The 24125-nt window shown below is 38.8% G+C and overlaps 1 protein-coding gene across 1 annotated transcript in view; it reads left to right on the top strand.

The window, feature by feature from the left end:
* si:ch211-186j3.6 (neural-cadherin) overlaps nucleotides 1-24125 on the top strand; it is a 545061-nt gene that overhangs the window by 190749 nt on the left and 330187 nt on the right. Inside the window, 1 exon segment of the mRNA XM_055154596.1 lies at nucleotides 19731-19842. Within this exon segment, the coding sequence (XP_055010571.1) occupies nucleotides 19731-19842 (112 nt within the window).

Here is a 24125-nt window from a genome sequence, read left to right as displayed (position 1 = left end):
ACAAAACAAAACATAGAGTTCAAAATCCGTGTATCATCTGTTTATTAGTTTTTCAAAGTCTGGTTCCGGTCTGGTCCTGGTCTGGTCCCAGTCTGGTCCTGGTCTCAGTCCTGGTCTTAGTCCTGGTCTTAGTCCTGGTCTTAGTCCTGGTCTTAGTCCTGATCATGTCCTGGTCTGGTCCTGGTATCACTCCTGGTCTCAGTCTTGGTCCTGGTCCTAGTCTGGTCCCGGTCTCAGTCCTGGTCAGTCCTGATCACCTCCAGGCCCGTCCCAACACTCAGTCCTGCTTCAGTCCTTGGTTTAGACATGTTTTTTTTTTTTTTTCCATTATTCATTTAAACAAAAAATCGAAAACTGAAAAATAAAAAAAAAAAATAAAATCATTTTTCATTTTGGTTTTGGAGACAAATAATGAAGAAAATTGTTGGTTTTCTTATTTTTGGTTTTATTTTGAAAAACAAATGAACAAATGATACACGGATTCTACAACCCCATTGATCATGACCCGAAGAGTTTAGGCAAGTGGTTTTCTATAGGTGAGGTGCACCTCCCCAAGGAGGAGACACAAACCAGGACTGATCCTAGGACTGAACCAGAAGGATTAAACCAGGATTAAACCAGAACTGAACCAAGACTGAGTGTCGAGGTGGGCCCAGAAGTGCGCCCGCGTAGACTGTCAGGTGACCACAGGCGAAAGGACCAGCCCAGAGCTTCACGCCTCACGGAGCTAAGCGCAGCAGTCGCTCGATCGTGCTTTGCGGACGCCCTGCTCCGCGGTCTTGGGGCAGAGCACTACTTTCCCTGCCTGCGGTGGGTCCCAACACAAAATAGTGCGACGTGGGACACATTTTGAAAGCTCAATGTGGGAGCGGGCTGGTGGGATGATAAACTGCAGTCAGCAAACTAAATATGAGTGTAAAGTAAAATATACAAATGATTCATGTATGCCTGTCATACATCATTTGTGCTGGATATATCAGGTGTCTTTACCTACGCTGAGGGGAGGCTCACATTCACCCAATTTGAAAACCCCTGGTTTGGGCTGAAATAGAAAGTACTTATAATGCCTAACCCTTTTAAACAATGACAGAATCCCAAGAAAGGCATCTTATGAACAGCAAGTTTGCTTTTACAATTTCACTCACGTCTTACTGTAGGTATAAGAGACAAAATATAAATTAAAACAAACATAATTTAATGCATAATTCATTCATTCCAGCGCTTTCAAAACATAATGCTTTATACTCTTGTTTTAAAGGCTTCTACAGTGTTAGGCTTTTTAAAAATCATCACTCAGATTGTTCCATATACTAACCCCTCTAACAGAAATACAATCACTTATATCTAGTCTTTTAGATATTTCTGTAAGATTTGATTTTTATATTGTTTTTTGAAGTGCACCAAATGTGCACGCTTCAATATGGTCATCTAAGCTATTCCATAAATTTACTCCATGTCTGGTAACACACATGCTTTTTGAGAGTAGTTTCAGAGAACTGTTTTTTGTTTTTTTTTTAATTCATTTGACCTCTCAGATTGTATTTGAATTCACATGGGCTTGTGGACCACTTCAGGCATGTTTTTGATAAGGGAATGATGTTATAACACGGTAGAATGCTCCATAAAGTCGATTTTGCATAATACCGTCTGTTAAAATAAACAAAACACAATTGGCCATTTTAGTATTTATTTTTGGTGTGATTTTGTTTAAACTAAATACTGATAAAATTGTTTGTTTATTTCTTTTTATGTGGATTAAAAATGAAAAGAACAAAATAATGAAAAATAGGTTAATTTGCATTTCAATTCTGTTTCATAACACAACAGCAATGGGCTCAAATGAATTATGCCAACAACAGATGATGATACTGAATTGGAAAGAAATGTGCTTTCAAAGATTGACAACTCAGAAAGCAAGATAGAAAGCAGGATAGAAAGCAGGGTGGCGTGCAGTTGCAGCCCCAGAAGGGAAAAGCCAAAATGAAAGAAAAATATTGAAATCGGAATAAGTTGAAAAATATTTCTGCCACAGGGATGTAATTATCCAACTGTGAGGAGAGCAGGGGTTAGGGGTCGGAACTGGAGCACAGATGGGGCCACAAAACATCCAGGCAAGAAATAAAAAGAACTCAAGTAGTTTTCCTCCACTAATACTAAACATGATTATTTAAAGATGCACTGTGTAACTTTTTCATTGGAGGGCACAAAACCTGCTTGTTTAAATGATTATTCTTTGGAGATAATTTGATGACTCTACCAGGCCAAGTTATAGGTCAGATCTGTGGAGAGGTGACCTTTAAGAATGTTTACTTACTTGTCTAAATGAAGATGCTATTCTTTTGATTTGAATATTCCACAGTATGGCATTAAACTTTTGTATCACTATGGAAACAATGAGGTGACACTACCAGGCCAAGTTAGATAAGTTAGGTCAGATCTGTGAAGAGGCGACCCTTAAAAATGGGTGATCGTTCACTTGCTTGTCGAAATGGAGGTGTTTTTTTTTTTTTGTTTGTTTTTTAATATTCCACAGTATGGCATTAAACTTTTCTATCTCCATGGCAACAGATCAGGTAACACTACCAGACCAAGTTAGATAAGTTACGTCAGATCTGTGAAGAGGCGACCCTTAAAAATGGATGACTGTTCACTTGCTTGAAGAAATGGAGATGTTTTTTTTTTTTTTTTTTTTTTTTTATTTGAATATTCCACAATAGGGCATTAAACTTTTGTATCTCCATGGAGACAATCAGGTGACACTACCAGGCCAAGTTAGATAAGTTAGGACAGATCTGTGGAGAGGCGATCTTTAAGAATGGATGACTCTTCACTTGCTTGTCAAAATGGAGATGTTATTCTTTTGATTTGAATATTCCACAGTATGGCATTAAACTTTTGTATCACTATGGAAACAATGAGGTGACACTACCAGGCCAAGTTAGATAAGTTAGGTCAGATCTGTGGAGAGGCGACTCTTAAGAATGGACAACTGTTCACTTGTTTGTCGAAATGGACATGGTATTCTTTTGATTTGAATATTCCACATTAGGGCATTAAACTTTTGTATCTCCATGGATACAATCAGGTGACGCTACCTGGCCAAGTTAGATAAGTTAGGACATATTTGTGGAGAGGCGACCCTTAAAAATGGACGACTGTTCACTTGCTTGTCAAAATCAAGACGTTATTCTTTTGATTTGAATAGTCCACAGTAGGGCATTAAACTTTTCTATCTCCATGGCAACAGATCAGGTAACACTACCAGGCCAAGTTAGATGAGTTAGGTCAGATCTGTGAAACGGCAACATTTTCACAGTGCATGTTTTTGAAGTATTTCTGAGCAATAAATACATCAGTTTGATTGAACTGAATAAATTCAAGACGGAGACATTTGATGACATATTGCGGAACATTTCAGACAAAGCAATAATATCTCCGTGGTGACAAACAACTTGCTGACACGAGTAGCTATTTGGTTGTTGGTTTTAGAAGATCTATAGTACTAAAAGGGATTCTTGCCTCTCAGGAAATTGTGGGTTGTATTCCAGGCTGGACAACTTGAAATTCCTCTGAGTGGATCTCTTCTCCATGTGACTATTTGTGCTTTTCTGTGCTGCCAGAAAGATCTGAAATGTGAAATCTGTTCCAAAAGCCAGTGGTTGTGTGAATTGGTTTGTGCCCCATTGACAGGCAGTCCATTTTCTCCTTGCAGAAGTAGTAAAGGGGCAGTCTTTGAAACCTTTAGTTGCTTTGACAGGTTAGATTACTTATTTCACTAGTGACCACCTTGCCTAGTTTTTCCCAATTTGTTTTTGAATTTCAGTTTATAAATTTACTTCCTGGGTGGACATGGCCAGTTGAGGTTATTCCATTCCATATTTTTCATAAGGGATAAATCCCTGCTGTTTTAAAAAAATATATTAGTATTGGTCAAATTAAAACATGACACATTTATTTAGTTAGAAGAAAAAAGAAAAAAAATTACCAACAGGACAAGATCACGGATACAAACGATCGAAATGAGTTTCCTCTGCAGGGTGACTAGGCGCTTCCTTAGAGATAGGCTGAAGAGCTCGGAGTAGAGCCGCTACTCCTTCACATTGAGAGGAGCCAGCTGAGGTGGCTTGTGCATCTGTTCTGGATGCCTCCTTGGGGCCTGCTTCAGGAGGTGTTCTGGGGATGTCCCACCGGAAAGAGGTCCTGAGGAAGACACAAGACACTCTGGAGGGACTATGTCTCTCGGCTGGCCTGGGAACGACTTGGGGTCCACGCGGAGGAGCTGGAGGAAGTGTCCGGGGTGAAGGAAGTCTGGGAGTCCCTGTTTAGACTGCAGAAGAAAGCGGAAGAAAATGGATGGATGGAAAAAAGAAAAACACAAGAACTCAGCTATTATTATTATTATTAGTAGTAGTAGTAGTATTTGTTGTTGTTGTAGTTGTAGTTGTCATTGTAGTTGTTGAAGTAGTAGTAGCAGGTGCATGACATAGTAGTAGCCTTGTAACATTAACGGCAATGTAAGTAAAGAGAAATTAACTAGTAGTAGTAGCAGTTGTTGTTGTTGTTGTAGTTGCTGTGGTCGTAGTAGTCATTGTATTCGTCCTAGCAGCAGTAACAGTAGCATTAACAACAGCAGTAGCAGCAGTAGTAGTAACAGTAATAGTCGCAGTAGTATTAGCAACAGTAGCAGTTCCTCTGTAATATTAGGTACGGCTGTCTCCAGGTTGAGCCCTGTGTAATCCTGGAACAAACTTGCGTTGATTGTGCTGTTATTGCCTCCACATTACCTACTAGCGCTGAACTGTGCGCTTAATGAAAAATGCTTTACTGTGGGCTGTTATTGTTGACAGAGGAAGCTCTTTGAGATGAGGCCTGGATGGAGGAGCCTAATGCCCCTCTATTTGCCTCTGCTCTGGGCCATATACAGGAACTCACCATCAACCACCACTCCACTGTGGAACAATGCAGAGGTTAATGGGCGACTGCACGGCTACAACAACACCTAAGTGCTTTATGCAGGAGAGAGGGAGGCTGTGTTCCCCTAATGTTTGGCTTTAAATAACTTTCTCATTTCCTTCTATATAGATAATTTGTCTGTGTATATTGCATTTCATGTTTGGGTTTATAAAATGGAAATTGCAATGTACATATGAGGATGTGTCATTTAAGGTCCGGTATAGCCTGTGCTTTTATTGCTTAAAGTGATACTAAACATCTAAACTCTGCTCACAACTGCATTTCAAATAGAGCTGTATTGGACAGTACCTGGAGGAATAAAAGGAGAGAAAAGAGGGAGGAGGGTTGGGGAATAGAGGTAAAAGGAACAATGTGATTCGTTTAACAGGTATCCACATTTCAAACTCCGTCTAGTATTTGTAATAACGGCAGTCTTTTGGGATGTCTCCAACTACTTGAAATTGCAGAGGTCACTGAAGGCAGCACAAAGTTGGATTTAGTTGTTTTTGACCAGAAATCTGCAAATTTTTCTACTTTGCACTAAATTTCCCAAAAAGTGTGAGAGACTTTGCTATTATGCTATTTAAACACTCTATCGACAGTTTAGTGTTTAGTTCCACAAAAGTTACCACAATTGCAACTAAACATGGGTTTCCAATGTCTTTATCTGTAAACTGAGGACAAATACATATTTTTCTGGACATGCCATGACTCATGTGAAAGTTCACAACCTCCAGAATTCCGTTACTGAGCTGCAAAGGCTGCAATAGCACTGATTCATGACTAGCTGCATGTGCTGGTTTGGGTAGAGTGGATTCAGATCAAAGAGGGTCCATTTTAGATTTAAACTAACTGGATTTCAGCATTGAAACTGAAAAATTCCACAATGAAAGGTCTCTACCCTGAACTAACTCGTGGCTCTCTGGCTGTGAGGTTAATGTGTTACCTGCTAATCCTTCCAAAGTGCTCAGTAGGTTGTGAGGAGAGGAGGATCAAGATCATTTTCATTAGTTTGAAAAAGTCCTGTACTTGAGGAACATTTTTTATTTTGAACTTTTAGCCCTGCTCACGTTGTCATTTTTGCCACTGTGATATTACACAGTGATGCTTGCCTGACCAGCCAGTCTCTTCTACGTTCTGTTCGAATCCGGAAAGGTCTGGAACCGGACCATAGAGCATGAAAAAGCTCCATCCACATGATCTAACCATAGTCACTCATTTGTCTCATGGGTCCCTCAAATGCGGAAGACGTCTGCTTTGCTCTACAAAATTCTCATAACATTCAGAACAAAATATATAACTTCTTTTACTTGAAGTAAGCAATAGTTTGGTGCTCTGATTGTTGATTCTGCACTGTTTTTCGGTCCTTTATGTAGATTTTTGTCCTTTTTTTATTTGTAAGCAATAGAGCCCTGTACTGACCTGCAGGACCCGATGCAAAACAGTGCAGCGTGGGGCACGTTTTGAAAGCTCATTGCTCATATAAGTGTAAGGTAAAAAATACACAAATGATTCATGTATGCCTATCATACATCATTTGTGCTGGATATTTTATTTGACATTAATAAAAACATTTTAAGCAGCCTAAACTTGCGGATGTGGTCTAATCTCGCAATTCCTTTCTGCTTCTCTTAGTTTGATAGAGCTTAAGAAAGCGAACATCCTCATCTTGTGGGATTTGCGGGCGGGAGCTGGACTGCACAAAGCGGGTGCGGGCAGGAGTGGGACTGAAAATCGTGTTCCCGCGCAGATTTCTAGCAAGCAGCCTCTCAGATTGGTTAATTCACCTGTCAATTTCGCTCTTTGAAATCAGGGAGATAGGATACGCCTCCAGATCCACTCATCTTTATACATTTTTTTCAAAGTGTGTGATTTCGGCTGGTTGGGTATCATGACACAGAAACAAATGTCCCGGAGTTGTTTCCTTAATTCTCATATCTCTGCCTACTATTTCCTTTATTAGTTACTCTTGCACCATATTAGAGAATCAAGTATCTGGACAGGGTCAGACAGTTTGTTTCCCGTGATTTTTAGTAACAATGTGACTGATTTTTGCAATAGTTGACCCCACCAGTAGCTCCTGAATGAGTTAATGCCAGATATATTAATAATATTTTTTCATATTTAGCAGCTTTTGTCGCACAATGCCTGATGTATAGCATGCATTAAAATCATGTACTGACGCTTTAAGAATATTGAAGAAAGCCAATGGAATTAAATGAGCCAACTAATGAATTGTGTAAAAGCAAAAAATATATACCATTTTATGCATGATCCATACTGTTTTGATCAGCGTAAGTGAATATTTTTTCTAGCATTTGGTTTGTTGATTTTCAAAGGGCATTATTATCTATGCGTTGAGAGCATGCATTACATTACAGTATGGTGCATTTTGTATAGTGTTGGCTGTGTCTTTAATTATTGATGCTGGAATAGATTGAATTACAGTTGAAACATTTAATATTATGTAAGATGTATAGCCACAAAGCCACATCCATAATAGAACAGAGCATGTCATTATACTGATAATACATATTCCCTTACATTGGAGCTAGTTATCTTTGATTTGGTTTGTAAATAATACATCTTTCGATCGTTCTGTCTTTTTCTGTCTTTCTTCTGGCAGTGACCATTTCTTGTCTTTGAATAGTGCAGTATTTAATTATCAGACATTTCAGTTATAAGTTCCTCAAAGAAACAATCTAGTCATTTTGATCTATGGGATGATACGGCTCAAAAACTTTAAGTCCTATATTATGCAAATCTGATTCTTGTGAGCTTTAAGCCATGTTATAATGCTGTTACCTCATCAAAACAAGTGGAATTGTGTTTTGTTTCACTCTCACATGTCTGAGTAATCCTGGATTATTAGTCTGTCTACATCTTCAAATATCAAAATGCTCTTTTCCAACTTGTGATGTCATATAGTGTTTTTTTAAGTTCAGTAGAGACTGGCAATTCCAGAGCAGTTATCTTAGAGCACTTCCTGTATCACCACATGACATCATCACAAGGTGGAGCAGAGTGTAAATATGCAAGATTTGTGTGTTAATTTGTGCGTGAATGAAACAAAACACAGCTCCAGATATGTTTTTGATGAAGAAACAACATTATAACATAGATCAGAAAATAGCGTAATATGGACCCTTTAAAATACAAAGATGGATAATGACCAGTGTTGGGGAGTAACAGATTACATGTACCAGAGTTATGTAATCAGAGTACAAATTATGAGTAACTGTATTCAGTTACAGTTACTGTTTCAGTGAGTGGTAATTGGATTACAGTTACTTTGTTGAAATAAATGGATCACACGGCCGTATTTTCCTGTTTTCGCATTTTGGGCTATATCCCCCCCTTTTTTTTTTTTTTTCTCGGTAATTCCACTCATTGCCGGAAACTAAACCAGGTCTAAACCAGGACTAAACCAGGACTAAACTAGATCTAAACCAGGTCTAAACCAGGTCTAAACCAGGACCAAACCAGGAATAAACCAGGACTAAAACAGGACTAAAACAGGAGTAAAACAGGAGTAAAACAAGACTAAAACAGGACTAAAACAGGATTTAACAGGAGTAAATCATGCTGCGTGGACATGTTCCCTCTTCTATCAATACCATTTTTAATAGTTTTAAAGTCTGGGCTTTTTATTGTCTTTTAGCAGACAAAACATCTTATGTTACGATATCCTTGTCTTTGCTCCTCTACAGCAAATCAAGTAATCCAAAGTATTCAGATTACGTTACTCACTTTAAGTTAATTTAATATATTCCATTACAAACTACATTTTGGGGTATGCAATCTGTAATCTGTAGGGGAATACATTTTAAAAGTCACCTTCCCAACACTGATAATGACCAATTTCGTCTGCATTTCATTTTAAATAGCAGACATATAGAAAGAAGGAGACGAACAAGTAGAAATCAAAATAAGAGCTATACATATTTTTAAAGACACATTTTTGGACACTCAAAGACAATTATTTTTTGGACAGACAAAGATGCTTCTACGTTTTTTTTTTTGTAATGGTATGCCAATTACTACTGTACTACGACTGTAGCCACAGCTCCCTCTCTGTCTATCACACAAATGTATGCAATAAAGCATTTGATATAGCATATTTACATATTTTTAAAAAAAAGGCAGAACTAGACAAAAATGACAAAAACAACAAAACAGGCTATATAATAATGGAACTGATTGATTCCATGCAAACAGAAAGTTAAAACCATACGTTGCATCATTATCTTTGGAAATAGATACGTTTTATGCACAGACTGTATAAAGAAGTGGACTAAGGGCTGGAGACTCACTCATAACATCCGGCTCCAGTCAAACGAAGCTCAGCGAGGATAGCAGTTGTAGGGTGAATTTGGAGCATATTAGGATGAGGAAAAATGAAGGGGGAAAAAAGGAATAGAAACACCAGGATCACGTTAATGCGAACATTTTACAACCAAATTGAGGAGCCCGACAGCAGCAATTACATAGAGAGGGGTGACGATATTTCAGTACAAAGTGAATTGGTGCCGGAGTCGATGGAGTGGGAAGCGCACCCTATGTTCACTTTCTATTTGGAACACAGTAGCTAGCAAGTTAGTTATTTCCATTTATATATGTAGTCTATGGTTTTATGCCATATTGTGCAATATTATAGCCAAAACAACAAAACAAGCAGGCCAAATAAGAGTCAGGCTTGTGGAGTTGCAAGCCTGCTCACAGTAAGGGCACATGCTTTTCTATGCTTATCAGTGTATTATAAAAAGTATTTCTTTGTTCAGGCTTTTACTTTAGTCTGAAACACAGGAAAGGTTTCCATACCAACCTAGATTTTATTCTTTTCTTTTATTTCCATCTTAAACACAGCTGACAGCTCCAGCCTCCCTGCACTTGTTCAGCTTGTGTTCTGTACAGCACAGACAAAGCACACATACAATTGGAAAGACATGAGTCCCACTGCCACAAAGCTCCAGACCCAAAGATGTATGTTTTCAATAAGAAGTCGCCTATTGCTGTACACACTGCTATAAATAATACATTATAAAGCTATTATTTTGGGGCCATCCAGGGCATTCTCAGCACACACCTGGGCAGCCAACGGATCTGTAATCCACCTGTAAGAGGCTTGTCTTTGACCTGCCTGTGCTTTTCTGTGTTATAATGTTTTTACCACAATGTGCTCCTATCCTTTAGTTGTTTTTTTGTTTTGTTTTTTATCACTCACAATATGCTTCTATGTTTCTATTATAGGAACTGTATGTAAGATTTAGATTTAAAATATCATAAACTTGACCTAACTGTGTCCCCAAATACAAAGTAGACATGTTCAAATCAAGCTTTTAAAACAATCTGAATGATGATTTATACTTTTACACAAAATCTTTGGACTTTTTTATCAAGACAATTATCCAATCAGAAAAGTCAAAATGTGCCCCACATGAGTCATCTGAATCCTCAAACCCTAAACCCCAGCTCCTGCAGCCAGTCATGAATCAGTGCTAGTACAGCCTCTGCAGCTTAGTTAGAGAATTCTGGAGGTTCTGAGCTTTCACATGAGGCATGGTCTGTCCATATACTGAGAAAAATGTTCAACTGTATAGACTATACTTAGAATTTTCTGTACTGATAAACCTGAAAGACAAAGTTCTGGATTGCTTTTACATTGATCAGTGGTGCCTGCAGGGGTGTGCACACCTTTTCCCCACTGAAAACAGGAATTGGGTGTGGTGCAGTTTCTGGACAGATGATTGACAACCGATTGACAGCCACAACAATCCAACATGGCATGGACCAGTGTGTGACATCTGTGCTTGAACTACACTGTTACTCTTCTATAGACACAGTGGGACTGCTAGCAGCAGTCATTGATCCAACCTCGAAATTCACATGTAGTGGCCATAGTTGAACCTAAAATGTCTATTTCAGACACAGTTTTGGACCCAAAACTCAGATTTTTAACAAGTGTGCATTAAAATGCTAAGTAAGGCCAGGGATGTGATTATAACCCTAATTTTGCCTCATTTACAAAGTGAATCAGTTAAAATAAAGTGTGTTTGCATTTAGTTTGACCAAAGTGGTCGCCTATCATGTTGCTCTTTACTCAGAATAGGACTATTTTTACTTAGGGCTGTAAAATGTGTTTCTGAGCCTGGTTACACAAACAAGACCTTATGTTGTATGTGTGTGATGATGTGGAGCTCCCCTCACCCACTTGACTGTACACACCATCACCAGACATCCTGCAGGCGCCCTGATATTGATGCACATCCCACAATCTTCAAACCTAACTGGGGACCTCTGCTCCTTCCTTTGTCTGTCTCTAAACCTTTACTTTATTGACAAAGTGCAGACTTGCTGAGCCACCCTTTTAGGTAATTCACTGCTCAATAGCTTGGGGAAAATAGATTATGCAATTGTAGAAATTGCAGAAAGGAATTCAAAAGCTGGTATCAATCTGGCTTGGGTCTTTGCTCACTATAGGCCCAGTACCAGTGAAGCGTGTCATGCCTTTAAAAGCTCCCATTGCAAAGGAATACTATTTTCCTATCAGTTTTTACTTCGGAATCCTTCTGCCTTCTGCTTTTTCACCTATCCATCTGCGTCTGGACTAGTCTGGTGTAATTGTGTGGACAGAAGTCACTGAGCATGACTTTAATTCGCAGGTAGTTTTCATGGCCTCCCTCCACCTTCACAACTGATAGCTCTTAGGCACCATTAGTTACCTAACCAGCCTGGGACCTCCCCTACGTTTGGCTCCTGTGTGTGTGAGTGCATTTGTCGCCTTGGACGTTTTTAAACTTGTCTCTGTTTAAAACCTCTGCTTTCACCTCAGTGTTGACTCCTGATCACTGATTCATCTATTTTGTTTAGTCTTAGTGTGTTAAAGAGCCCATATTACACTATTTTCTGATCTATGTTATAATATTGTTTCCTCATCAAAAACATACTGTGTTTTTTTTTTAGACGCTAACAGAGGAAAGAAAATTTACATTCAAGAAAAATAAATGATATAACACATTTTAGAGTAAAATAAGATAGGTTACTCATTTTTGTTTGTTTTTGATGTAGTAAATACTTAAAGGGACAGTCCGGAATTTTGGACATATGACCTCATTTCCTAGTGAGTCAGAGTGCTGGAGACATGTGGAGACACTTTTTAAAATATTCCATCCTGTCCTTGTATTTGCAGAGGTCGCTGGTACTAGGCTAGTGCATGTCAATGGCCATAGTTAGCCTGACACTAAAAACTGTTTTACCCACTCCACACAGCACCCGAAACAAATCTATTATTACGCCAGCCTATCGATGTAAATGTCTGTGTTGATAGAATAATGTTTGAAATAAAACTAACCTTGTATTGCATGAATCGTCGCATGTTGAGGGACTATTTTCTCATATATCATGCCACCGCTGCCAAGTTTTCAATCAGGAAGTACAACTCGCTGCTGCTGCTGCTCAGCCATAAATCCTTCAGATGCAAGCTTGGTTTTACTTCTAAAATTATTCTGTCGACACAGATATTCACATTGACAAGCTGGTGTTATAATTCTTTTGCTTCGGGTGTTTTGTGGAGTGGGTAAGACTGTTTTTAGTGGGAGGCTAACTATGGCCATTGACATGCACTAGCCTAGCACCAGTGACCTCTGCAAATACAAGGACTGGCTGGAATATTTTAAAAAAGTGTCTCCACACGTCTCCAACACTCTGGCTCACTAGGAAATGTCCAATTAAAGGTCCTATGTTCAAAATCCAGACTGTCCCTTTAAAGGTGCATTGTGTAACTTTCCAGGAGGAAGGTCCGCCACCACTAAAATGTTGTTGTGCTTTGCCTGGAATTTTTTATTTATCTATGTCCATGGAGACACACACCATGCCAATTTACACTTAGATTTGTGGAGAGGTGGACCTGCGTTTTACTGTAAAAACACACATAATTACATAATAAGACAGTTTTATACCATACTGTGGTAGCCAGGCTGGCACCACCTAGTGCCTCCATGCAATTTCATCTCTCCAGCGACTAGGTCAGGAATTGGAATACACTAGATGGTTTGCAAGAACCCTGGAAGTGCAAGTCTGGGCACCAGCCAATCAGCAAAGAGCCATATATTCTCTGTTGGCAACGAATCCCGAGACTGAGGATTTAAAACCAGAACAAAGAGAATGTTTGGTGAATTTTATCAAGGGGAAAGACGTTATTGCCTTTCTTCCTACTGAATTTGGGAAATGCTTAATATACCAGTTAGCCCTGTTAGTGGTGCATTACATACGTCACGACCAAATGGCACAGATTGGTTAAATTTAAAAAAGAAAATAAATCCTAATGCTGCAAGGTCAGACAGTTTCCACGAAGTGAAACCAGCTGATGAATCAGAGTAATACTGTGGTGCATTCTAGGGAAAGCAATTTCCCTAGCATATCACCATGGACACAACCAGGTGCTGCACTTGTACCAGAAAAGTTACAGAGTGTACCTTTAAGATGAAGTGAATGGACTAACTACTAACCTTTGGCTCTCTGCTAGTCCAGAAAAAATGGCCAAAACATTAAAAACAAATATAAAATTACAAATCATCATGTAGGGATTGTTATGTAGGATAATGAATCTCTTTATTCTGACAAAATAAGAGGCCCCCAAAGAGGACATTTGCACATGACCCTAACAAACCTAACACCAGCCCTGCTTCAGCCCTTGCACTCTGGCCAAGTTTAAAAACACTGTAAATTCACATCCCCCGCTAAGCCTTCGTATTTGCTGTCAACATGAATTCTAAAGGGGCACACAAACACACAAGCAGGCACGCTCAGATTGATTGAAAGCTGCCGGAGAAGTCCACACAAATCACCTCAGGGAGTTTGACATGGTCCGCTTTTATTTGTTGTCCAATGCATCGAGGTTGATCTTTGCGAAAGGATTAAGTGTTATTACAGAATTTCATCTTACCTCGAAGGACTTAATGCCGCTGGTATTTACACTCCACTGTGTGTTCTGCCATGTTTATAAAGAGCTGAAAATGGGACCGGGGTCGGAGTAGTTCTCTCGGCAGCCGTAGTCTACATGCATTTCTTTGGTGGGATAGTATCAATATTTATCATACATCTGTAAAAACACTCTCTAAAAAACTATATTTGAACTGCTCTGACTTCTGTCTCATTCTGACCACATCCACATAGGGACAGACATATATGATAAGAAAAACATCAGAATCAGAAAAGAAAAGTTGATGGAAAAAATAAAATAAAATAAAATACAGGAAGTAGTGATACATTGTAAAATGGAATCCCTCTAGCTATGTCAGCAGTACACACAAATTCAATGCAGAGACATGTTCATTTATGAAAATTAATGAAGTAATTACCGAATCATTGCATTTATAAAGCGCCTTTCAAGACACCCAAAGCGCTTTACAGTTCATTGTTCATTCACTCCACACTCGTAGTGGCAAGCTACTATTGAAGCCACAGCTGCCCTGGGACAATCTGACAGAAGCGAGGCTGCCATCCTGCACAATTGGCCCCTCTGACTACCACCAACATGCACAAACACAACTTTCTTACTAGGCAATGTAGGTGAAGTGTCCTAAGGACACAACAACAGTTTTTGCGACTGGCGCTCCACTGTGACACCTGATTTTCCCAGTGGTCTCCCATCCAAGTACTAAGAAGGCCCAGACTTGCTGAGCTTCTGAGATCTGACAGGCTCAGGCTTTGATAAGATGGTTTGGCCACAATGTGTTGTCATCTTTGTGAAATAATAGCTATTGTGTAAATTAGATTTGATTTTGACCTTGTTTGATGATATTAAAGGCACTGTACCTGATTTTTTTACTTAAAAATCAGAGCAAGTTCATTTCAAACAGTTTTCAGTGGTCCAAAGTAATTCCTCACTTACCTTATGAATATCAAGCATCATCATTATTCACCAAGCTCTGTTCACAACTTTTTTGGCTTGATGATACACTGCAACTAATGTGCTAACCGTGCACCTGATGGGGCACACCAAATTGTGTTCACATACATGGGGAAAAATCTGGTACAGGGCCTTTTAACTTTGCGCATGTCACACCTGCTGCCCATGTCCAACCAGGGAAGTAACATGATAAACTTCACCAAAACTACGAGGAAAAAGTAGATACAATATCTTAGTAAAATCTTGAAATCTATAATAATAAAATATAATGCAACCAGGAAGTGCACTGATAGCATGCCAGTTATTGTTAGCATTACAGTTGTGAAACATGCTTATAAACTAATCGCTGTGAATAATTAGGATGCTCAGAATGCATAAGGTAAGAAAGGAATAACTTTAGACCACTGCAAACCGTTTAAAATGAACTTGTTCTGTTTTTCACGCTTTGAAGACAGTCAAAATCCAGTACATCGCCTGTAATGCCTCTGGTTTTGTAGTCGGAGTGGCCATTTATCTCTCCTGAATGCGGAGAAGTCAACATCTGCAGGGCCTGAAGATGCTGTGTTTGCGCCCATGTCACTAATGAACTGAGCAGCACGTACTAGTACACACATGGAGCACATAGGCGAAGGAGCATACAAAAATCATTTCTGCTCACTCCAGTTTCTTCGCTCGGGGCAGCAGAAAAGTGCACAACATTGCATTCCGCACTGACCTACTGAGAGGGGGCTCATTGCAGCAGCCACCTCTGTAAGAAGTGGAATAATGCGACAAAATCAGGTCAGGGTTCTGGCTGGGATGAGCTGAGGGATGGGAACTTTCTCTCTCTAGGTTGGGAGTGGGTTAATTTGGGTTAGTCACAGATGAAATGGACTCTGAACCAAAAGGAAACCAATTCCGGATGCTGTTGGAAGTAATAATCCCAGATTTAGAATGTGCACAGGCTTTGTGTGCACACAGGCTTGTACAGTTATTTTAGATTGGACGAGTTGAACTGTGGAGGTCTGAGTAAGTGTGATGAAATATTCAGTATGTTTTCTTTATGGTCGCAGCTGAAGAGGAAACAAAAAAAAGGCATTGTACCTGATTGTTTTCTGTTCTAAAAATGTGAATAACACAACTAGTTCATTTTAAATGAGTCGCAGTGGTCCAAATTTATTCCTCCCTTGCCTTATACATTCACAGCATCCTGTATTCACCGCAGTGACTTTGTGCATAGGTCATAGTCGTCATAGACATCAACACATTACCCCTTATTTAGCTTCCTTTCACTGGCTGCCTGTGTGTTTTAGAATTGATTTTAAGATTTTACTGATCACTTTTAAAGCTCGTTTAGGTCTTGCACCAAGTTACATTGCAGAACTTTTAACCCCGTACGAGCCTTCCACAGCCGCAGAGCCTCAAGCTAGTCCCTGTGGCTGTTAAAAAGTCCAGGCTCCAGATGAAGGGTGATCGAGCCATTTCAGTCTGGGCACCTTGACTTTAGCTGAGGAAATAAGGCCTGACCGCCAGTGTCATCTTCTTAAAACTTATTTTTTATCAGTTAACCTTCCTTTAGCTGTTTTCAGCTTGATTTCATTCCTTATTTATTTTTATCCTATTTTATTAATTTATTTATTATAATTCATTTCATTGTTTGCGTCATTGTCTGTTTTTGTATGCTTTCTGGTTATTGTTCTTTGCTGCTTATACAGCACTTTTAAATTACGTTTTTAAAAGTGCATTATAAATAAAGTTTTATTGCTATTTATTATAGTGAAGTTTTGCCATCACAATAATTGCATTCTACTTTGCAGGCAATAATTAAACCCAATTTCATGTTGACTCTATGAGCTGCTTTTACAATATCTGTACAAGAGATTTTTTTATATTTTTTATTACATGTTTTTGTTTGCTATGAATGTTCCTCAGTAATAGATTCAACTGTTTATTCAAGGAGGTGTTTTACTGATAATAAATTCCATCCACCAGAAAAGGTACATAGTGCACCTTTAAAAAATATATATTTTTGGTTAAGTGTCATGTGTCACCACTGAGAACAAAACTTTTAGCACTTCTAAAATTTAGTGCAAAAGTAGTAGCATAGTCTGTTCTTGTGTTTTCTATCTGGTTGGTAACTTTTTTCTTCTGTCTGGCAGGTATATTGTTCTTTTATATTGTATTATGAGTAACTGCACATATTTCCATGACAAAAGCAATGTCTCACCTCGCCTATGTTACCTGGCATTACCTTATTTAAAGCAGCGCCGCTCAAGATTTCCGATGACGGGCACCTGCGTGACTCCATGGAGTTATGAAGCTAAAGCCAAACTTTGGATTAAAATGAAAGACTTTAAATAATAACTTTTGTTAAATAAAACTCATGAGAAAGACTAAAGACTATATGTTTTCTGGCATGTGCAACGTGTGTACTGAAGACCCATTCACAAAACAGCACATTGGAAAACAGACATACACTTTTTTGAAATATATTTTCACATTTACTGCAACATAAAGGCCCTAAGAAATTATTAATGGACAAACTCAACCATGTATTGACACCACTACCACACACTGTACTTCTCATCTTCTAACATTCCAGCCTTCATTGTTAGCTGTGGATTGATATCTCCTATACAGTACAATGTGATGACATATCTCTTCATTTCTGCACAATTATCTCTCTGTGTACTTCCTCTCCTCATTCGCAGCACATGTGAGCAGCAGGAAACATGCACTGTACTATGCAGGTCTTACCTTGGGGCTAAAATGGTTGATTATCTGGCAACCCTGGCACAGTACTTTAAACTGTATGGTCCACTTTATTTGAAAATAAAACCACAAGGATTTATAGCACCTGCAGCCAAAACATTTGCAAAGAAAAGATTCTCAAAATAAGCAGTTGTTAAAATGTTTTTGTTTGGGCTATATTCAATATTTCAGCTGATAAACGTACATAGATTTGTGAATGGATATAGGATGTGCAATACATTATGTTATATGTGGAAATTGGCTCAAAGTTCAAAGAGCCACCCACAAATAATCAACAAAAAGAAATGCAGACAAAAAGTATTGATTGGAAAGAGTAATGTAATGTGCAGGGTAAACTCAAAAGCACTGTCAGTTGAATTTAAGTGTTCTACTTGTCTCACTGTTCATTTTAATTTCCATACTGCTTAATATTTAATACAATTCAAAGTTTTAGTTTGTAGTTCATTAACAAATGTTCTATGAGTTATGCTGTCAATTTGGGGGAAAACATATACAACTGATTGATGGAATCAGCACAACAAAAAGGAAAAATAATATTTTTGTTCAAAAATCTTAAATATCGTCTTAAAAATGGGGAAAACTAGTTCATTTGCCGTTCCAAAGTTATTCCTCACTTACTTTATGCATTCACAGCATCCTAATTATTCATAGCAATGAGATGGCTTGGGCATCTGTTCTGGATGCCTCCTGGATGCCTCCCTGGAGAGGTGTTCTGGGCAAGTCCCAGGAGGCCCTGAGGAAGACCCAGGACGCAATGGAGGAACTATGCCTCTCCGCCGGCCTGGGAACGCCTCGGGATGCCCCCAGAAGAGCTAGAGGAAGTGTGTGTGGAGAGGGAAGTCTGGGCCTCCCTGCTTAGACTGCTGCCTCTGTGATCTGTCCATGGATAAATATGAAGAAAATGGATGGATGGAGTTCAGGCTAGAAATCTAGGGGTAATAATGTACTTGGACATGACCCTCAACAGCCACATCAGAGCAATAACATCTGCAGCCTTTCACCATCTAAAAAACATAGCAAAAATCAAAGGTGTACTGTCTAAAGCAGACCTGGTGGGACTTATCCATGCATTTGCCTCAGGTAGGTTAGACTACTTTAATGGCCTGCTCACTGGCCTCTCCAAGCAAGCTGTGAGACACCTTCAGTATATCCAGAACACTGCTGCTCTGGCCCTGACTCAAACCAGGAAGTATGAGTGCATGCTTCCTGTGCTCAGGTCTCTGCACTGACTTTCAGTGGCTCAGAGAATAGATTTTAAAGCAGCCCTGCTTGTGTAAGTCTCTCCATGGCCTAGCACCAAGGTGCTGTGACATGTTAGTGCCACATGAACCATCTCGCACTCTGAGGAGCTCAGGTCTTCCTGAACATGTGAGACAGGCCTTTACTTTACTTTACATTACTTAAATCCAGCCTCAAAAACAGTTCTGTTTAGCTGTGCATATGACTGAAAGGTTTTTATTCTGCCCTCTTCTCTCTTTTCTTTTAATGTTAATTTTATGATGATTATTTGTGTTTTGATTTTTTTGTATCATAATTTTAATATTTCTTATTCTGTACAGCACAGTGAATTACTTTATGTACTAATTGTCCTATACAAATAAATATAAATAAACATGCCTTGCCTTGAGTTTATAAGCAGTTTTAGCAATTCTCAGACACCAGAGTGGAGTTTTGCTGCCACTGTAATAGCATTACAACAACTACAACTCAAAAGTTTCTAACTAGATGCAGGCAACACACAGCAGGGTTATTTTGACCTCAAGAGCTGCTTATACAATATTTGTAGTGGGACGGGACAAATTCAGCTCAAATACATGGAAAAAGCAACATAGAATCTTCATTCATACTTTTATAAAGATATTATATGTTTTATTATGTTTCATGACATTATTTTATTTCACTACATTTTATGGCTTCACTGTATTGTGTCCTTATTTCATTTTTATTTTATTAATTGTATTGCAAAAAAGTTACTGTATGGATGTTTATTTCTTTCATACAGTACCCACTGAAAAATACTATTATGAATTCAACAACTTTCTGAACTATACTGTACTGTTTTCATGTTTTCTCTCACTCCTCCTCCTGACTGTGCTCCTGTTGCTGTGTCCTTCAGGTTCGTGTGGTGATAGTGGATGAGAACGACTGTGTGCCAGAGTTCCTTCAGTCCATTTACAGCAAAGATGGAGTTCCCGAGACAGTCACCACGGCAACATCTCTGTTACAAGGTGAGATCTCCAACTGCACTTACTCAGAACCCACTCAGCTACCAGGCCTGCATGGGAGAGACACGTGAACGCCTGCACAACACAAAATACAAAACATGTTGTGTATTATGGGGGGAAAGCTAAATAGTTCAGCACTTACACATGCAAGAGAATATGCAAACCCCACACAGAAATTCTCCAAGAAAAACTGTGCAGTATCTAACAGTGTTAAACATATTTCATGCACAATAATAAGATACAAAATTGTAACGTCCACACAAGCTGGTTTGGGAATCTAATCCAAGACTTTCTTGTTGTGAGGCAGGAGAGTAAACTATTTTTCCATCATACCACTACCAATAGCTCCAGCCCACTCATCTTGTTTGTTTGCTAATATTATTTTTTATCTTATTACAACTAGCTTTGTGGGTTGGTATAAAGTTATAGAAGACATATTGTGCTTGCCGTCTGCTATATAATTATAATCTATGATACCCATGGATCATTATGTATTATTAAGCACTGTACTTATGTGTACATTTTAGGTATTTGTACTTCACTTTAGTAGATTTTAAAGTGGTTACTTTTTAAAATTAGTTGACTACACCCGCGAGCAGGTATGCACATTCTACTCCACTACATTTTTGAAAAAGACTGAAGAGTAAAAGTGTTTTTTAGTATTGTGTGAGATCTGCTGAGAAGCCTAGGAGGATACTTCTAACACCTTGAATTGCCACTTTAATACTTTTACTTAAGTAGCTTTGTACTTTTACTTAAAGGCCCAGTATTAGATGAAATTGACTCGTGAGCTTTTCGTCAGGTTAGAATGTTGTTACCTCATTCAAAACATATCTCGAGTTGAGTTTGGTTTTATTCACACATGTTTGAGTAATTCTGCATTATTAGCCTGCCTATACCTCCAAAGCTCAAAATGCTCTGTTCTACCTTGTTTTCAAGTTAACAGCTACCTTTTACCTTAAGTTTTGGGATTTGCAACTTCAAGGGCTGAAATTATCCAAATCATTCTATGAAGGTGTATGAACACAGTGGAGGACTTCCTGTATTACCACATGACATCACAAGGTGGAACAGAGTGTTTTCTGTTTGAGAGAAGAACTCTAAAGCTACGTTTACACTGAAACGAATCACCGTATCACTGTATCACCATATCAGAAACGATTTGAGTCCAGACACGTTGTTTCTGTGTCCACAAGCCTTCCCTATCCACACAGCTTTGAGCATATTTATTTATGTTTTACAGAAATTAAACTTAAAACCACATGGCTAATTTGCATAAACTGAGCACTCAGAAAACAGCTCGCTCCTTGTGCTCTGAGCCGGTTCAGATTTTGTCGGACTAAATGACAACTCAGTGGAATATGAGTGTTCTGTGACAGAGGGATGTTCTGCTAATGGCGAGTCTAGCTACGCTGTTTCACGTTTGTCTCTGGTTTGTTTAAACTGTTTTCTGCAATAGCGTCACATGGCCAATGTCACAAACCCAGTTGTTATGTCCCCTATAACCAACAAGGGACACAACGTGTATAAAACAACCCTTGAGGCAAAGTCGGTTTGGCAAACTTTTTATTTTGCAGCCAAACATTCACCAAAGTGCACAAAGAATAAACAAAAGGTTGATGGGAGGAGGCGTGGGCCAGTTGTGCCAAATCAACAAACAAAAAGGTATAACAAAACAGGCCCTAACTGAAAACTAGGCTACAAAAAGGAAAGAAATCAAAAGCCTAGCCTACCTGGTCTAAAAAAGAGAATTTGGAAAACTCAAAACAACAAGGGTGGCAACAACTGATAACTAATGTGTCTAACAACAAAAATCTACGTGATGAAGTGTACAGGGATCCCCAAACTTACCTAACCAATCCCCCCAACCAAACAAACCTGGGCTAGCAGCCAATCAGCTCCAGCTCAGGTCCCACCCACAGCACCTGAACACACAGGGCAGAGGAGAGAGCAGTACAAAAACAAAACAAATGCTTGCATGTAACACCAGTGAATCAGGAAGGCGCAAATCACAGTGACGTGGTCCAATAAGGACACAACTAGAGCTCCTACGTCAGCATATCAACGTTTTCAGGCGTCCACTCAGTGCTGGATCAGATCCGTACTCAGATGAATTTGTGGGAGTTGGCAGCACCAGATCATTCCTGATCTCTGGAGCCGTTTTCCATCAGATTAGTGTGGATGAACACTGCATCCACAACGAAAACAACTTGAATATGTACTAGTGTGGATGTGGCCTTAGTACGCAGGATTTGTGTGAATGAAATGAATGAAAACACAACTCCAGGTATGTTTGTGATGAGGAAACAACATTATAATATAGATCAGAAAACAGCGTAATATGGTCGCTATAAGTAACAAAATTGAGTACTTCTTCCACTACTGCCTTTTGAACCATAAATAGATTTTGATTGGGTAAATGAAAAGGGAAGACTGAGTGAGGCTCCGGTATGTGAGTCTTGGCCAGGTTTAGGCTCTCTGTACCTGTGAAATCAACATCATTTGACTGCTTCACACTCTTGGCTTAGATCTCGAATGTGAGGAAATGGTAATCACAACTGTTTTGAATCTGCCTTTACCACACACATCTGTCAAGATACATTAACACTGGGAAACTAACACAACTCAAAATACTCGTCTAACAAGTTCAGCCTTCTTAAATATCAGCCTCTTTAGCGCTTTAACACTGTTTCCTATTTGAAATTAGCAATCAACTTCAAAACTCTGTCAGATTTCAAAATAGTTGCTTAATTTGTAGGAGGATGAGTTTTTGAAGCTGTATGAAGATAATGTGGTATGAAGCTGACATACCGCATTATCACTTCAGATTTAAACAAGTGAGGTTCCTGCTAACAAGTACTTTGTCTCTTCAGATTTTATGAACAATTAACTCAGCAGTGCGACACTAAAAAGGGCGCACAGGGAACAGTGTTGATTTGAGAGTAGGAATAGCCCATTCACACGATCATGCTGAGGATTGAAGTCATAAAAAGTGTCATCTAGGCTTGCGTTGTTGTTGTAGTATCAGAGTTCTTATGCATGGTCTATCTACAGAGTAAATTCCATTGAGAAATTCAGTGTTTTTCAAATTGTTTACAAGGGAACTCTAGTGTGCACTGAGGTATTGCAAGTTGTGCATTGAAAAAAAAAAAGGAAAAGAAAGTCAAACAGATTCAAACGTGAATTTAATTGGATATTTGGACATTTTACGTCTCCAGGGGCTAACTTCTGATCCAAAAAGTAAGCAAAACAATCACCACTGACAAATTTAAAGGTCTTATATTACACGAAATTGACTCTCGAGAGCTTTATGCTATGTTAAAATGATTTTACATCATCAAAAACATGCCCAGAGTTGTGTTTTGTTTCATTCACACATTTGAGTAATCCTGCGTTATTAGTCTGTCCACATCTCAAAGTTTGAAATGCTTTATTCCTCCTTGTGATGTCATGAAGCAGTAGTTTTCATGTTAACAGTTACCTTTTACTTTTTGTTCAGTAGAAAATTGTCAATTCCAGGGCTGAAATAATTGAAATGATTCTAGTGAAGGCAACTGGTGCTTAAAAACACAGTTGAGAACATTATAACATAGATCAGAATATATAGTTAAAGTTACCAGACATAGTGACATGGACAATATTTGCAGAATCTTTTCACCCAAAAATGCCTTAACCCAAAAGGTTGAAAAACTTTGGGGGGAAAAAATGCATGCTTGACTTTTTACCTTCAAATCTTTTTTTTTTTTTTTTTTTTTTTAACCTTGGTTGAAGAAGTTAAAGTGCAAGTCTGTCTCAAGGCCAAACCTTTTTCACCGTCAAAACAACTAATCAGAGGAAAAGAGAATTTAAGCTATCCAGTTAACTCATATACTCAATATAAAAGCCGTTCTTTATAACTGGTCTACTGTCACTGTAACTGTGTAACTTTTCTGGTGGAGGGGCTGTCAAATGCATTTCTTCATGTAGGTGTTATTGCCATGTTTACATGAGAGCTTTAATTCAGAATAAAAATTATTGAATTCTCAATGAAAATGAATTCTGCTTTAAAAGACCATTGAAACACCTAATTCCACTGAAACACTTAATTCCAGAAAATGATTATTTGGGATTAAACTTAATTCCAAGTAAGTGGGTGGTTTATTACAATTTTTGACTCCAACAGTCCTTGCTCCGGAGTTTCATCCACTGCTCTTTGGATCTGCGAGCAGGATGCGGGAGCGGGCTGAGGTAGAGCAGCCATTAGCTCAGTTTGTCGTCTTCTTCTTCCCTTCCATGGCGTAACGACA

This window comes from Boleophthalmus pectinirostris, unplaced genomic scaffold (genome assembly GCF_026225935.1).
Source record: "Boleophthalmus pectinirostris isolate CB_2022bp ecotype Guang Dong unplaced genomic scaffold, ASM2622593v1 HiC_scaffold_19, whole genome shotgun sequence".
Classification (NCBI taxonomy): Eukaryota; Metazoa; Chordata; class Actinopteri; order Gobiiformes; family Gobiidae; genus Boleophthalmus; species Boleophthalmus pectinirostris.
Note: the sequence above shows the minus strand (reverse complement) of the source record. Positions and strands in the feature narration are given on the sequence as shown.